This window comes from Pleurodeles waltl, chromosome 1_2 (genome assembly GCF_031143425.1).
Source record: "Pleurodeles waltl isolate 20211129_DDA chromosome 1_2, aPleWal1.hap1.20221129, whole genome shotgun sequence".
NCBI classification, from domain to species: Eukaryota; Metazoa; Chordata; class Amphibia; order Caudata; family Salamandridae; genus Pleurodeles; species Pleurodeles waltl.
The window spans coordinates 1,082,761,272-1,082,778,676 of NC_090437.1; the positions used below are offsets into that span (position 1 = coordinate 1,082,761,272).

At 47.5% G+C, this 17,405-nt stretch overlaps 1 protein-coding gene across 1 annotated transcript in view; it reads right to left on the minus strand.

The window, feature by feature from the left end:
* Window positions 1-17,405, minus strand: part of TBC1D19 (TBC1 domain family member 19) — a 921,320-nt gene that overhangs the window by 666,419 nt on the left and 237,496 nt on the right. Inside the window, exon 6 of the mRNA XM_069202139.1 lies at window positions 4,185-4,248. Coding sequence (XP_069058240.1) covers window positions 4,185-4,248 — 64 coding nt within the window. The remainder of the gene's footprint in view (window positions 1-4,184; window positions 4,249-17,405) is intronic.

A 17,405-nucleotide genomic window follows, 5' to 3' on the forward strand; every position in this document is an offset into this window, starting at 1 on the left:
GGATTTAGCCTAATAAGATAGGAGAGGAGGGAGCACATGGAGGGTGTAGCCACTCTCAAGGACAGTGGCTATCGGCTACTGCCCACCAGCCCTAAAACACACCCCTAAATTTAGTATTTAGGGGTGAGCCTGAACCCAGGAAATCAGATTTCTGACGACCTGAACAAGAAGGATCGCTGACCTGAAAACCCCGCAGAGAAGACGGAGACGACAACTGCTTTGGCTGCAGCCCTACCGGCCTGTCTCCAGATTCAGAGAACCTGCAACAGCAACATATCCAGCAGGACCAGTGACCTCTGCCCACTCAGAGGGCTGCCCTGCAACCCAAAGGACCAAGCCCCCGGCCCGTGTCCAGAGAAACCAACACTGCAGTGAGGACCCCAGGCGACCCCCACAACATGGCCACCCTGAGACGACCTCCCTGCACCCCCATGGCGATGCCTGCAGAGAAAATCCAGAGGTTCCCCCTGCCTGCGACTGCCCGGTAACAAAGAACCCGATGCCTGGAAGAAGCACCGTGCCCGCAGCCCTCAAGCCCGAGAGAAACCAACTACCAGTGCAGGAATGACCAGCAGGCGGCCCTCATCTTTGCCCAGACGGTGGCTGGCCCGAGAAGCCCCTCTGTGCCCTACCTGCATCGCCAGAGTGATCCCCGGGCCCCCTATAATGAAACCAATGCAAGACCCGACATCTACTTTACACACTGCACCCGGCCGCCCCTGTGCCGCTGAGGGTGTATTTTGTGTACCTGTTTGGAACCACCCCCCTCCAGTGCTCTACAAACCCCCCCCCCCCTGGTCTGCTCCCTGAGGACGCAGGTACTTACCTGCTAACAGACTGGAACCGGAGCACCCCTAGTCTCCATAGGCGCCTATGATATTTGGGCCCCTCTTTGACCTCAGCACCTGACCGGCCCTGTGTTGCTGGTGCTGGGTGTTTGGGGTTGACTTGAACCCCTAACGGTGGGCTGCCTTTGTCCCGGAGACTGAACTTGTAAGTGGCTCCTGCTTGCTGGGAGCGGAGTTTTTATCTCTTTCCCTGTCCACTGACATGCGGGCAGGGAAAGGGATGAAAGGATTGCTCCCACACGCAGGGAGCTGTATTTCTAGCAGCTCCCTGTGTGTGGGAACAATGCAAGCTCCAGCAAGAAGATAGAGAGAGAGAGACAGAGGGAGAGAGAGACTGTTTTTGCAACGGTCTCTCCATACGACTTCAAAGTGTCACACTAGCAAGATGATTGATTATAATGTTATAGATACGTTTTGATGCACAACAGAACAGTATGGCCTTCTGGTAAAGCACTTGGATTGACACTCAGCAAGTTGAAGTTTCAAAGCCTTGTATCTCACGGTAGTGCTTCCGTATATTTACTTGTGTTTTAAATGCTAAACATTCCCGGTGATGTAACATTGACATAATTTTCCAATGAATACCTTTGTGTCATAGTTATGTCTGGACACCACAGCGTAAGGAGTCACCTGTATCCAAGTGGTTAACATCTTAAACCTTCACAATGAAGGTTGAGGGTTCAAGTCTAAGTTTGTCAGTGTTCATTCCCTTGTTTTTATTTTTTTTAACTTCAAATATTTTAAGTACATGCTGAATGGTGATCTCACTCTATTTATGTGACAAATGCATTTTTCTTTAGAATTTGTCAGATAATATTTATTTTAAGTATATCATGCATCAAAGTCTAAAACTCTCTCTCTTAATTTATCTCTGTTAATCTCTTTCTCAAAATCTCACTCTCTCTCTCTTTTCTATCACATAAAGGCGGGGTTGGGTGGCTATATGGGGTCATCTGCAGGGCCTTACCGCAGACCAGGGACTGTGGCCAAACCCCCGCACACACACAGCCAAAGGCCCTTCATTGAGTGGAGTTAGGTACATATAGGGGTAGGCCACAGGGCCTGGCCGCAGTCAGGCTCTGTGGCCAACCCGGGCAGTGCACATCCAAAGGCCATGCGTGACTGTGGTTTTTACGTAACGTAAAGTAATAAAAACTACTTTATGTTTAAAAAAAACCAAAGAAATTCACTGGTGCCCACTGGCACTGCTAATTACCGGATATTACAGCACTTGTTACATCTTTTATAAAATCATTAATAATATCAATGTAAAGTTAACAGTCAAAATACTGTTAAGAACATTGTGCATGGCGAGGGCTTGAGTTGCCTTAGGGCACAAGTTATAGTTATTTGAGACAACCATAACTATAACTGCTGAATTTCTGTGGTTTAGTGGCAGTAAATTCAGAACCTAACTATAATGTCCATGTCACATTTGTTTTTTTTTTATTAAAAAAAATATCTATATATATATATTCTTGATTAGATTTCTGTCAGTGCCTTTAACAAATAGGTGTTTTGGGCATTTTATACTATGAGTTTTTCAGTACATTTTAAAGTTTTGTTTTATAATTTTATTAATCACTTTCCAGGCAACCAACCCCAGTGGAACAGACTTTTGCTGCGCCTAGTGCAGGTGGACTGCATGGCCTGTCTTTCATCCAGGTTATTCATGCAACACACGGGGGCTTCTTACCCTAGCTTTCAGCCATGCACATTTTGAATTGAGTGAAGGGCGTGGCCCGTGGCCATGGACTTAGGCAGGCCTTCTCCCCACTCTCTGAGGCAGCTACTCTCACCATGGACGGTCTTTCGGCATGCACAGTGAACCACTACTTACTATCTATATCTACCGCAGATCACACCCATTGGCCCGTCCCCTTTGCATTTATTTCTCTGCCTCTTTTTTTGTCACTGCTTTAAACATTCACTGTCTTTCTTTTTTAACCCTTTGTGATATTTGCAAATCTTTCCCTCTTTCTATTTGACTTACACACCCTCTGTCTTTCTTTTTTTTTTAACCCTTTGTGAAACTTGCAAAGGATATGCACATTGCTATTTTTTTCCAAACAAATAGGGGAGTAATCCACTACTTGATAGGAGAGCCATGTGCTCTTTTCTGTGCTTTTTCCTGGTGTAGTGATCAGGCATTCCATGTATTTGAGTTTCCCTCAGTATGCCTCTGGGGCCTGACACCTATTAGGGTTGCCCTTCATGGCTGTGGAAATGTTTACCTACATTGTAGTCGCCAATTTTAAGGATGGTTGGAATTCTTCTTTCAGAGTTCTTCACGTGATTAAAAAAAAAAAAAATGTGATTTACAGGAGTTTCCAGTCACGACTAGAGACACATAAAAGTGTTAACCATACAAAGCCACTGCAACAACTTTTTAAATGTCAATTTCTCAAGAAATACTGAATTAATTTACACTAAACCAATGAAAGCATGCTTTCTGAGTGTAGTTACACTTTCATGGCAAGTTTGCTGTAAATAAGTTCATTATGCAGGTAAGTAAAAAAGGGCTGCCCTATGGTTCCCTGTGGCATTATATGTACTTCCATATATAACAATTATGGCCCACAATAATACCAAACCCCATAATAATCAGCAGTCAGCAAACAATTATAACTCAGACCTCTTCAATTCACATACAACATATATGCTATGAGGGTTGTCTATCACTAGAACTGCACAGCCAAAAAAGTAAACATCACCAAATGAATAGGCATGGAATTGACCTGACATACACTACTGGAAATTTGGAGGACTTTAATGTAGTCCATTCACTGCAGGTCCTGTAAATATAAAAAAAACTGACAATTTCGTTACATGTTACAAAGAAAAAGATATGAGATCATAATTAAAACGTCCATCTCAACAGATTTCTCCACATCTCTCTCCCTCAACCATGCCAGCTCAGGACCACAGCCATACACAAAATCTCAGATTGGACAACCCAGTGCAGTAACGAGCTAAGCATAGTATATCATATGAAATACCATAAGGGGTCTTGGAGAGCTGTTTAAAGCTACCAGTATAATTAAAACCACACAACTGTGCATCTGTCCCTTGCACTTTATCATGCAACGTACTGCTATGCGCAGGTGTCTCAATACACAATAACCGCACCTCAAGGTCATAACGCACAACATGGAAACACTTCCCACACGGGATCACAACAAAAACAATATCCTTGAAACCATACCCCTACACAGTGTTGCATGTTACTCATGTAGGCAAGCACTTGAGTGCCCAACATAGAGGTAAAAGCTGCAATACAAAACAATTCCTGGATATGACGAGTTATACTGGTTTTTAAGTAAAAAATAATAATACCTGGTTCATCAGTTCCCATCTCATTCCACTTGCTGAGAAGTTCCTTCTGCTCATCTACAGGACGCTACAAAAACAGTTGGATTTATTAAATTTAAACATTTAACCTAAAGTTTGTAAAATCTAAAAATGAATCGATTTTTGTAATTCCTAAGCAGCATCTTGTCTCACAGTGTATGACTAAATATGTGTCAGCCATCCTTCAAAGCTGGTGCATTTCACATAATCTTTTCCAAAAGCCAAAACTCAGCTTTGGATTTCTTTACTTCAATGTTCGCCATCACCAGAGAAAAGTTAAATCCAGAGATACAAAATAATAAACCCGATCGTTAAAAAATAGGTTTGTATTGAAAACGCTATTTTAGAGAACAAGTAATTATGGAGCGATTTAGAGGATTGACTGAAAGTACCTTTAAAATTGCAGACTTACCATTAATAATGTAATTATTGTCAATGCCCTAAATCAGTAAATAAGTCACCATTCACACATGCAGCGGCCAAATCAACCTGTTTGGAACACTTAACATGGCGCATACTTCCAGTGTCCTCAGTCAATGGTTGAAATTCCACCATCCAACACTGGCAATGGAGAACTTCCACTAGGATATTCGGCAGCAAAAGTACCCCTTCCGTGATATAAGACAGCCACCACTTTAGTAGAAAAATCTATCACCCTTATCCATGAATTCAGAACCTGACTGCGACTCTCCTGATTCTGATCACAGAAACCCATCACTCACACCACAAGAAGGTGTAAATAATCTAACAATATTTGAAACGTACAAAGAACAATTAATAAATTAATTAACCTGTAGGTTTCTCTGATCTAATGTGTGTATATCAGGATGTTCTGCGATCTTCAACCCTCAGTCTGCTTTTGGTCCGTATGCCAACATATAGGGCCTGATTCTGAGTGAGGCGGGCGGCGGTAGCCGCCCGCCTCGCGGGAACCGCCATATGGCCGCTCCGCGGTCGAAAGACCGCGGAGGCCATTCAGGCTTTCCCGCTGGGCTGGCGGGCGACCGCCAGAAGGCCGCCCGCCAGCCCAGCGGGAAACCCCTCCCCACGAGGAAGCCGGCTCAGAATTGAGCCGGCGGAGTGGGTATGTGCGACGGGTGCAGTGGCACCCGTCGCGTATTTCAGTGTCTGCATAGCAGACACTGAAATACATAGTGGGGCCCTCTTACGGGGGCCCCTGCAGTGCCCATGCCATGCAGGGGCCCCCAGGGGCCCCGCGGCACCCCCTACCGCCATCCTGTTCCTGGCGGGAGACCCGCCAGGAACAGGATGGCGGTAGGGGGTGTCAGAATCCCCATGGCGGCGGAGCGCGCTCCGCCGCCATGGAGGATTCTGTAGGGCAGCGGAAAACCGGCGGGAGACCGCCGGTTTTCCTAGTCTGACCGCGGCCGAACCGCCGCGGTCAGAATGCCCTGCGGGGCACCGCCGGTCTGTCGGCGGTGCTCCCGCCGACCCTGGCCCCGGCGGTCTGAGACCGCCGGGGTCAGAATGACCCCCATAATGTTTATTGTGGGGGTATTTTTCTTCTTTTACAATATGCTCTTAAAATTCGTTGTTGCTTTGTTGAGCTTTTGTCCTGATTTGACATCTCTGACAGGCTCCTCTGGATGGGGCTAGGCTCTTCAAACACTGAAGAATATGTGTGTTTCTCTCATGAGTGGGTGATTTAGTTTTAAATGCTTCAAAACACTGTAATCCTGTAGGAAGCTCCGCATATTTTTGTTAGATTTATTGTTCTGTGATGTAGGGCACAAAGTTTGATCACATATTTCCAATTCAGACCACACTGAAGTGGCTCCCCATAGAGCCAAGAAGGCGCTGTAAGCTAGCCTGCATTACTTACGAGAATCTTCACTCTGGCTCCCAGTCTATCTAGCCCATAAACTGACAAGGTGGCCAAAGTCAATCATTGGGCACGGACCCCCTCATTAAAAATGTCAGCTTTCAGAAAGGTTGTCTGACCTTCATATTGTGTCCTAATTAAAGTTACAAAAATGTACACTCAACGAATGACATTTTTGTAAGCGATACTTAGGACACAATATTCACTCCAGGCAATATTTTATGGTATTGTGACTTGACATATGACCAACTAATTCCAGTCCCTAGTGTAGTAAAGTACCCTCTTTTTGGCATGGTCACTTCAACTTTTTGCCTATGGTCAGTGTATTTTGACTGTTTTCACTGGGATCCTGCTAATCAGGACCCCAGTGATTGTGCTCTCTCCCTCTAAATTTGGTTTCTTAGGACTTTGCACACCCTACAATTGGCATACTGGGGCCCCCATAAAAATCCCTGGTATATGGTACCTAGGTACCCAGGGCAATGGGGCACCAGGGGTTCCCCATGGGCTGCAGCATGTATTGTGCCACCAATGGTACCCCTTGCAAAATGTGTCTGCAAGCCTGCTGTTGCAGCCTGTGTGGAAAGGTGCATGCACCCTTTCACTACAGGTCAGTGCACTAGGTCACTGTAAATCACCCCTATGGTAGGCCTTCCTAGTCCAGAGGACAGAGTGCAGGTACCTGTGCGAGGGCACCCTTGAATGAGCAGAGGTGCCCCTACAAACTTCAGCTCCATTACAGTAGACTTCATAAGTGCGGCAAAGCCGTTTTACCCACTTACCGGACAGAGGTACAGCTACATAATGGTAACTCAGAATCTGGGCATGTTTGCTATCAAACATGTCAAAATTATGCCCCACTACTGTTGCCAATATTGGTGGTATGATTCCATGCACTCTGGGGACTCCTTATAAGACCCCCAGCACTGTTTCTACTACTCTTCAGGGGTTTTCCGGGCAGCCCACACTGCTGCCACCCCTCAGACAGGTTTCTGCCCTCCTCCTGCACCAGCGCAGGCAGAGGAAGGCAGGACAAAGGATTTCCTGTGGGAGAAGTAGGTAACACCCTCTCCCTTGGAAATAGGTGTAACATGGCTTGGGAGTGGTAGCCTCCCCAAGCCACCAGTATGCTTTGAAGGGCACATTTGGTGCCCTCCTTGCATAAACCTGTTTGCACCAGTACAGGGCCCCCCGATCCCGCTCTGATGCAAACTAGAGAAAGGAAAGGGGAGTGGCCACTCCCCTGTCCATAACCACTCTAGGGGTGGTGCCCAGAGCTCCTCCAGGTGACTACTCAATTCTGCCATCTTGAATCCAAGGTGGGCTGAGGCCCCTGAGAGCAACTGAGTGGCTAGGTCAGGTAGGTGACATCACAGCCCCCTCCTGATAGGTGGTTACCCTGCTAGGTGACCAATCCCCCTTCCTGTGATATTTAGGGTCTCCCTCTTAGGTGGGTTCTCAGATTCGACGAACAAGATTCCAGGAGGACTCCTCTGCATTGTTTCCATATCTTCTGGCCATTGGGACTGCAACTGAACCCTCCAGGTCTGAAACTTCAGTGATGACTGCCCTCTGCAACATTGTTTCTCCGGCTCCTTCCAGCAACTGCAACATTTCCTGAGCTGTGCATCCTCTGAGAGTGATGACTCTTTAGCTTGCACAATAAGTAAGAAGGACTCTCCCTTGGAGTGAAGGAGTCACTCCCCTCCATCGGCAGACACCAACTGCAAAGACGACTGGCTGCATGGATTTTCTCTCCTCCGGAGCTGTGTGGATCCTGCATTACAGGTGGTGATCTGGAGTGGTCCCCTTGTTTCTCTCTACCAGCTGTTCAATTTGGAAAATGGTAAGCCCTTGCCTCTCCTTACAGGACAGAACCCCTGTGCACCGCGACTCTTGCAGCTACCAAAGCTTGTTTATTCCTCCTCCTAGGGATCATAAGGCTCTGTGTAGCCCCAGCCCCCAGCACTTCTTGCTGCAAAGCACAGTGTCCTGCCTGCTGCTCCAGCACTGTGGGATACTCCTCCAGGTGTGCTCAGTGGGCCTCACTGCAACTCCTGTGCCTGCTGCCAGTGGGTTGCCTGTGGAAGCTGCCTTCTCTTCTTGTGCTTCTCCCAGTTGCTGAGGGTCACCCCGGACTCCCCTTCTTGAGTCGAGTTCCCTGGACCTTGCTGGTCCTCTTCAGCATTGCAAACTCTGAGCATTCTCTGATTCTTGCAATTGCCAAGGCTTGTTGGTGGTTTTCCAGCGACACTGACCAACTGCATCTCGACTGATGTGGGCATTGAGTGCATCACTTCTGGGACTCCTCTTCGGCTCCTGTGCTGCACTGCTGACATTCTTCGTCCACCATCGACCTGGTCCTGCATCCACAGAAGGGTGGGTAGTGGGTAGTGCCACAACCGGACACTCCAACTTGAACTGGACTTGGTCCCCTTCCTTTGCAGGTCCTTTTCTGTCAGGATCCATTTTGGGTTCTTTCAGGCTTGGTTGGGTCTTGCACAATCCTTTTCCAAAGTCCTCCTGTTGGTTTTGGGGAAAAACAGGTACTTATCTCTGCTTCGCCTGGTCGTGGGGGTCACCCTGGTACTCACCTCTTGGGTTCTTAGTTCCTCCAGCTCCCTTCTACTGATTTCACTTCCTTGGGTGGGGGACTGCCCTTCACTTTCCAATATTTTAGCATATGGTTTGGCCCTCCTCTCAGGCCCTCACTATTTACTATTGCTTTTACTAATGCCTGTTGCTTTCTATGCTGCTTACTGGTTGCTAATGTGTGTAAAATAACGTGTTTACTTAACTCCAGTTGGGGGAATTGCCTAGTCAGTATTGTAGTATTAGTGTTACTATAATAAAGTACCTTTATTTTTGTAACACTGTGTGGTTGTTTCATGTCTGTAAGTGTTGTGTGACTATAGTGGTATTGCAGAAGCTTTGCATGTCTCCTAGATAAGTTAATGAATTGAGGATTCAGTTATTTGTACAAAGAATCTATAGTAGCAGTTGGACTGTTTCCCCAATATGCATGTTTAAACTACACCAAAAGTGCATATCATGCAGCATAGCCACAAGTGTTGTTTCTGATTACATAACAAATGTAAGAAAGCACCCTCATTCTTGGCATGGTTAACCCCTTTTCCTGCCTGATGTCAGTGTGCTTGACTGTGTTCACTGGGATCCTGCTAACCACGACCCAAGTGATTATACTCTCTTTCCCAAAACTCTGTATTTCACCCACAATTGGCATACTGGTGCCCCCTTATAAGTCCCTAGTATATGGTACCTAGGTACCCAGGGCATTAAGGTTCCAGGGAATCTCTATGGGCTGCAGCATATATTTTGCCACGCCTAGGGAGCCCATGCAAAGGCTTCTGCAGGTCTGCCATTGCAGCCTGTGTGAAAAGGTGCAAGCACCCTTTCACTGCCATTTTTACTACACCAGGTCACTTATAAGTCACCCTTGTGGCACGCCTTCCAGGCTAGAAGGTAGGTTGCAAAGTACCTGTGTGTGAGGGCACCCCTGCACTAGCAGATGTGCCCCCTCGAACTCCAGGCCCATTTTCCCGGACTTAGTGAGTGCGTGGACGCCATTTTACACGTGTACTGGATATAGGTCACTACCTATGTCCAGCTACATAATGGTAACTCCGAACATAGGCATGTTTGGTATCAAATAAGTTGGAATCATACCCCAAGGCTTTTGCAAGCATTGGTTGTATGATGTCATGCACTCTGGGGGCTCTTTAGAGGACCCCAGTATTGCCATTACAGCCTTCTGAGGGTTTCCAGGCAGCCCAAGCTGCTGCCACCTCCCAGACAGATTTCTGCCCTCCTGTTGCTTGAAAAGCTCGAACCCAGGAAAGCAGAACAAAGGGTTTCCTTTGGGAGAGGGGTGTTACACCCTCTCCCTTTGGAAATAGGTGTTACAGGTTTGGGAGGGGTAGCCTCCCCAAGCCACTGGAAATGCTTTGAAGGGCACATTTGGTGCCCTCCTTGCATAAACCAGTTTACACCGGTTCAGGGACCTCCAGTTGCTGCTCTAGCACAAAACTGGACAAAGGAAAGGGGAGTAACCATCCCCTGTTCATCATCACCCCAGTGGTGGTGCTCAGAGCTCCTCCAGAGGGTCCTCGGGCTTTGGATTCAAGGTTGGCAGTGAACTTTGGGAGCATCTGAGTGGCCAGTGCCAGTAGGTTACATTAGAGCCCTCCCCTGATAGGTGTTTACCTGGTTAGGTGACCAATCCCCCTTTCAGGGCTATTTGGGGTCTCTCCTTTGGGTGGTTCCTCTGATTCGGATTGCAAGACTCAAGCAGGAATCCTAAGCAAAGCATCCTCCACTTCAACTTCTGACTGAAGAAACTGCATCTGGACTCTCCAGGACCCTACAAGTTGCAACAAAGAAGCAAGAAGCCTCCTGCAACATTGCATCTCCGGCTCCTTCCAGCAAGTGCAACAATTTCCCGGTCGTACATCCTCTGAGGACGGCCCGTCTTCAGCCTGCATCAGGAGAAAGAAGGAATCTCCCTTGGGGTGAAAGAGTCACTCCCCTGCTTCTGCAGGCACCAACTACAACGAGGACCGGCTGCGTGGATCCCCTCTCCTGCTGAGCTGCATGGATCCTGCATCATGGGTGGTGAACTGAAGTGGTCCCGACAGTCCTCTCTTGCAGCTGTCCAGGTTTGGTGGAGGTAAGACCATGCCTCCCCACGCAAGACATAACCCCCATGCACTGCATCTTTTGCAGCTGCTAAGGCTTGTTGGCATCCTTCCTCCAATATCTTCATGCATCTTGAAGCTCCGGCCCCCAGCACTCTTTCCTACGACGCACAGCTTCCTGAGTGGTTCTCCAGCAGCATGGGAGCCTTTGTCATAGTGTTGCCTGGGCCTCTTCTGCAACTTTCTTGTCCCCGTCCTATGGAACTCCAGTGTGCACTGCCTGGTCTTCTGCGGGCTCTCTGAATTGCTGAGGGTCTCCCTTGAGGTAGAGTTCACCTGGTCCTTCCTGGTCCCCGGCAGCAACATTTTCTGCTAACCGCGAGCTTTGCATATGCTGAGGCTTGTTGGCGGACTCCGACGACGCAAACCTGACTGCAATCCTCCATCTGACGTGGGACATCACTTGCATCCTCCAGGAATCCGACTTCGTCTTCTTGGGTGCAGAGTTGACTTTTTTTCTTCACCGGCGGTTCACCTTTTGCACCTTCATCAGGGTTAGCAGGGTTTCCTGCTCTCCCTGGACTCTTCTGTGCTTCTTGGACTTGGCCCCCTTCTTGTCCAAGAATCCACTGTTGGTGTCTTGCAGACTCTTCTGGGTTTTGCATAATTCTTCTTCTCGTTTCTACGTGTGTTCTGGGAAAGTTACTGCGCTTTACTACTGCTTTCCTGGTCAGTAGGGGGGGTTGTGGTACGTACCTCTGGGTTTTTCTAGTAATCTCAGCTCCCCTCGACACACTACACTTGCCTAGGTGGGTGACTGACTTTCGCATTCCACTTTATTAGTATATGGTTTGTGCTCCCCAAGCCCCATTTCTAACCTTTGTGATTTTCACTAATTGCATTGTTTTTTAACTGTTTTTATGTCTATTTCTGCATGCTAGTGTATATAATTTGTGTATTACTTACCTCCTAAGGGAGTATAATCTTTATGGTATTTTTGGTATTTGTGTCACCAAAATAAAGTACCTTTATTTTTGTAACACTGAGTGTTTTCTTTCATGTATGTAAGTACTAAGTGTGACTACAGTGGTATTGCATGAGCTTTGAATGTCTCCTAGGTAAGCCTTGGCTGCTCATCCACAACTACATCTTGAGAGTCTGGCTACGAGAAACTGACTACACACACTAATAAGGTATACCTGGACATGGAATAAGGTGTAAGTACCATAGGTACCCACCACACACCGGGCCAGCCTGCTACAACGAACAATCATATAATTTCGTTTTTCACACTAAGGAAACTGTAATCTGTATTTTTGTTGTTTCGTAACGATGGCAAAGGCTCCGCCCTGATAGAGAACATATCTGGTGCATAAAGAAAATATAACGTAAAGCGAATGGATACAAACAAAAAATGAATTTATCAATGTAATAAGCTATTTGAAATGCAAAATCAGAGGGACTTTTATGAAAATAGTGTTGAGAGCAAAGATAGCAATGTATTTGTTTCTAGTGGCCCCAATTAACGAGCATCAATAGACTTCTGTCTGCACAAAATTACATCAAAAAAGTTTTTTTCAATAGTTGTGATAAGGGGAGAACATAAAACAGTTCTGTGATATACTGACCAGATTTCAGTCTTTTAGGACATAGCCACCTTCCCCCTTACAATTAGAAAACAATTACTAAAAGTAAAAAAGAAAATGATTTTAGTCTTATAAAGCACACATTGCGGCACTGAAGAGTACTACTTTAGATGTGTATATGCTCCTTTGTGTGTTGATGTGCTCTTTGTGAAAGGACAGATTGCTATCAGTCACAATAAAGTTAGCCAATAGTCGAAGTCAACTGACTCACTGTCCCATGCTGTATGCTGTAGTGGGTGAAAGAAAAACACGAATGACACAATAACAGACAAATAGATGAAGAAGTTGGCTGAATGACCCTATAATAAGTATATTATTCATATAGATTTAGTAAAATCAAAAGGTCTTGTGCAACGCCAAACCTAAAAAGGCATATCTGGTAAGTTTTCAGATTGTCTATGAGTGACATTTCCATCATTTCAGTATTGTTATGAGTGACATTCTACTACTTGGCTAATATGTGTGACTTCTCGAGTGACACTTTCTTACCAGCAAACCCAAGCAATAAAGTCCATATGAAGTACTAAATATCATAAATTTCCACATTTAGAGCAGTGCAAAGCACTAGCCTAACTACATATCATTAACACGTAGTAGCACTACTTAACCCCAGTGCATCCTAACTCCATTAACAGCATCAGTAACAGGCAGCCTACCCAGTGAGTTCAAGCCTTGTACACATCCAGCAGATCTATCCAAACTCAACATGCTCTAACCCTGTTTAAATCAATCATCCCAGTCATTTCAGAGCCATTCTAGCCCCATTCCCATCCACCAGAGTCAGGGTGGCCCTGTAGAACAAGTTACTTCCCTTAGGTAACGAATGATCAGGTACATGTTCTAGTTGCAGATTCCTTACCTTTTGAATTTTCCCCAGGTGTCAGTCTGGATCTGGAAATTTTTCTTGAGCAGTACCCCTGTGCGCCGTTAGGGGGTGTCGATCGGTTCTGCGTCCATTGTCAGAATCATTCATGCCGGATATGACATTGTGGGTCCTATATAGGTGCCACCCTGGCACACCAACGTCAGCCTCTTTTCACAACATTCCACACCAGAAGCGCAGAACCATGAAGAGCACTGACCATTGGTGTCTCAAAACTAAGACCTTGAAAGGGGAGTCCCTGTCAGTTCGCAGAGCAAGAAGGATGGGTGGGTCAGTAAGGAATATGCAACTAGAATATGTCCCTAGCAGATAAGGTGTTACCTAAGGTAAATAACTTTTCATCTGATAGAGACTTCTAATTGCAGATTCCTTACCTTAGAATAAATAGCCTAGCAACACTATCCCCGAAGCGGGTCTGTGAACTAAGCTCATACTAGGAAGTCCTGCAGGACAAAATGGGCAGAGTGCCCATCCCTTCGGACCTGACTGTCCAGGCAGTAGTGTTCAGTGAACGTGTGCAAAGACCCCCACGTTGCTTGCTGGCAGATGTCCAAGTCTGGAACTCTGCATGCTAACGCAATGGTTGCAGCTGTTGCTGTAATAGAATGAGAGCGAAAGCCCTCCGAGGGTTGCTTTTTTAGTGAATGCGTAGCAAATTTTAATGCAGAGGACCACCCATCTAGAGGTGGTTCTCTGCTGCACTGCCCGACCTTTTTTTGCACCCACATAACTCACCAAGAGTTGATCATCCACCCGGAACCCTTTTGAATGATCAAGATAGAACACAAATGCTCTTTTTGGGTTCAGCTGGTGGAGTCGCTCCTCTTCCTTAGAAGGGTGTGGGGGCACGTAAAAAGTAGGCAAGGTGACTGAATGGTCTACATGAAAGGGCGTGACCACTTTAGCCAGAAAATAAGCCAGAGTACGAAGCATCACCTTGTCAAGGTGGCTGGCGATGAAAGGTGGCTTTGAAGAAACAGCCTGCAGCTCACTCTGTTTTCAGAGTAAGCAGGCGAAATGGGTAGTTGTGAAGTGGCTCAAAGGGAGAGCACATTAGAGAGGTAAGAACTAAGTTCAAATCCCATTGGGGCAGCATGAACAGGGAAATAGGAAAGAGATGGGTAAGGCCCTTAAGAAATAATCCAACAATAGGAGATTTAAACAAGGAGGGTTGGTCTGGCAATGGGAGAAAAGCTGAGATGGCAGACAAATAACACTTTAGGCCAGAGCAGAGCCCTGTTGGGCCGACAAAAGAATAAACAAAATAACCACAGAAAGAAGAGCAGAGAGGAAGTCAATAGACTTGCCTGTACACCATGCCCAATATCTGTTCCAACAACAACCGTACACCATTTTGGTTGAAGGACGCCAGGCTGCCAAGATAACGTTACAGACTTCGGGCGGAAGGTCAAAAGCTGTCAATTGCCGCCACTCAGTCTCCATGCAAGAAGGCCGAGACTGGACAGGTTCAGGTGGAGAACTGTCCCCTGCTGCTGCGACAGAAGATCCTCCCAAAGGGGCAGTCTGATCGGAGGATAGATGGCCATGTGGAAGAGCTCGGGACACCATACTCTTTGTGCCCAGTCCAGAGCCACAAGAATGACTTGGGCACGGACGTTCTTGATCTTCTTGAGAACTCTGGGCAGAAGTGGTATTTGCCGAAAGGCGTAAAGGAGGCCTGAGTTCCACTCAAGGCGAAAAGAGTTGCTGAGTGAGTGCCACCTTGGAAACTCCAACGTGCACAACAGCTGACACTGCGCATTCTCTGTGGAAGCGAACAGATCTAACTAAGGGTCTCTGCACTGATAAAAGAGACCTTGTGCCACCTCTGCTTGGAGATGCTACTCGTGATCAACCAGACATTGACGGCTGATCTTGTCCGCTCTAACGTTCAGAGAGCCCGCCAGATGTTGAACCACCAGGCGTATGCTCTGATGTTCCAGCCATGTCCAGAGGTGGAAAGCCTCCTGACAAAGGGTCCACAACCCCACCTCACCCTGTTTGACGCAGTACCACATGGCGGTGGTGTTGTCTGTGAACACCTGCACCATTTTCCCTTTGTGAGAGGGAAGGAATGCTTTCAATGCTAGCTGATCGCCTAAGCTCCCAAAAGGTTGATATGGAGCTCAGATGCTGCAGGAGACCAGACGCCTCTGATCTCCACTGCTCCCATGTGGTAACCCCCATCCCAGGAGTGACGCATCTGTCACTACAGTCGCAGCTGGTTGGGGAAGGGAGAGGGATCTGCCTCTGATGCAATCATGGTTCAAAAGGCACCACTGCAGATTTTGCACAGTCCCCTCCGAGATCTGGACCATGTCCAAGAGATTACCCTGAACTTTAGGTGCCACTAGAGAGCCTGCATTTGCCATCTGGCATGAGTCACCAGCAGGATGCAGGAGACCCAGCAGCCTCAGTGTCATTCTCACCAAAATCCAGGATGGGGGCTGAAACATTGGTATCATAGCCTGAATATCCTGGACTTGATTCTTGGGAGGATAGGCCCAAAACTGCACTGTGTCCAGAACAGCTCCGATGAAAGTGAGCATCTGAGAGGAAGTCAGGTGTGACTTCAGCACATTTATAGTGAACCCAGAGAAGGCAGGTGGTCCCCCGTAGTCTGGAGGTGGGAGACGACAGCCTGAGGTGAGCTCGCCTTCAACAGCTAGTCATTGAGGAAGGGAAAGAATCAAACCACTAACCTGCGCAGATGAGCTGTGACCACTGCCATCACCTTGATTAATACCCGAGGACAGCTGGTAAAGCCAAAAGGGAGTATTGAAAAGGCTCATGACCTACCACAAACTGCAAGTACTGTTTGTGGGCAGGCATGACAGGAATATGGAAATAAGCGTCCAGCAAGTCCAACTCTACCAACCAGTCTCCTGAGTCAGGCAGATAGGACCTGAACCAGAGTGAGCATTTTGAACTTCCCCTGCCTGAGGAAGAGACTGAAGGGTCAGAGGTCGAGAATAGGGCAGAGGCCCTTGTCCTTTCTGGGCACCAGAAAGTAGCACGAATAACAACCACAACCTACTTCTGGCACAGGGACCCTCTCTATGGCTCCCTTGGCCAAGAGAGCCATAACCTCATTGCTGAGAAGTGCCAGGTGACCCTCCATCATCCGATCGTAGGATGGGGCATGGAGGGAGGGGTAGTGTCAAAGGGGAGGCAGTAGCCCCTTTGGACTATTCGCGAAACCCACCTGTCTGACGTGATCGTGTTCCAGCAGGGCAGGTGATGGCAAATCCTGCGACTGACTGGTCCCTGGTGGGGAAGCACCAGATTAAGAAGGTTTAGAGACTACAGCAGGAGTGGGGTGCAGTGGACTGGCTCCCTGATCCATGTGGACACTGGATCCCACGTTCCCTTCCAAACATATGCTGAGCAGCATGAGCAGCCCTGTGACTGGCGAAGAACGGATGTGGCTGGGCACCCCTTCCGTAGCCAAGACAGGGGCGAACGGCAGACTGAGTGGGGCGAGTAACAGCAGCCAGGCCAAGGGACCGGGCCATAGCTTGTGCTTCTTCGACTTTTTCTTGTGCTTACCCGAATGTCCAGATGATTATGAGTGCTCTGCCAGCGGTCTCAGGACCTTCCTCCCAATCGAGGCCACGGGCCACCAGGTCGGGCCACGATAAGCTTTAGGGACCGCCCCATCAAAGCCTTTGGGTTCATAGCTTGCTAGTCTGAGCACGACTTTCCGTAGTGGTTGCGCTCCAAGCACCACAGACACAACCGGTGTGGATCCAACAGGGACATCATGCGGTGACAGGAGTCACAGGGCTTAAAGCCAGTCTTCCTTGACAACACCTTGACACACCAGGAGTCCAAAAACTTTGACAAATAGTCAAAAGGCCAGTCAAAAAGCATCTGTAAGGGTAGCTCTCTCCTGATCTGCACGTAGGCTGAGGCAGAAAGAAAAGAACTGATGCCAACGCGCCGGGGTGGCACCTATATACGACCCACAATGTCATATCTGATGACCACTACACCAACAAAGGACGCAGAGTCGACCAATGCCACCTAAAGGCACACAAGGGTACTGCCTGGAGAACAATCTTCGGATCCAGACTGATGCCTGGGGGAAATTCTAAGGAAAGGAACCTGCAACTAGAAGTCTCTATCAGATAAATCCATTGTAGCCCCAATAACATCCAGTAGAACCAGCCTTGCCCT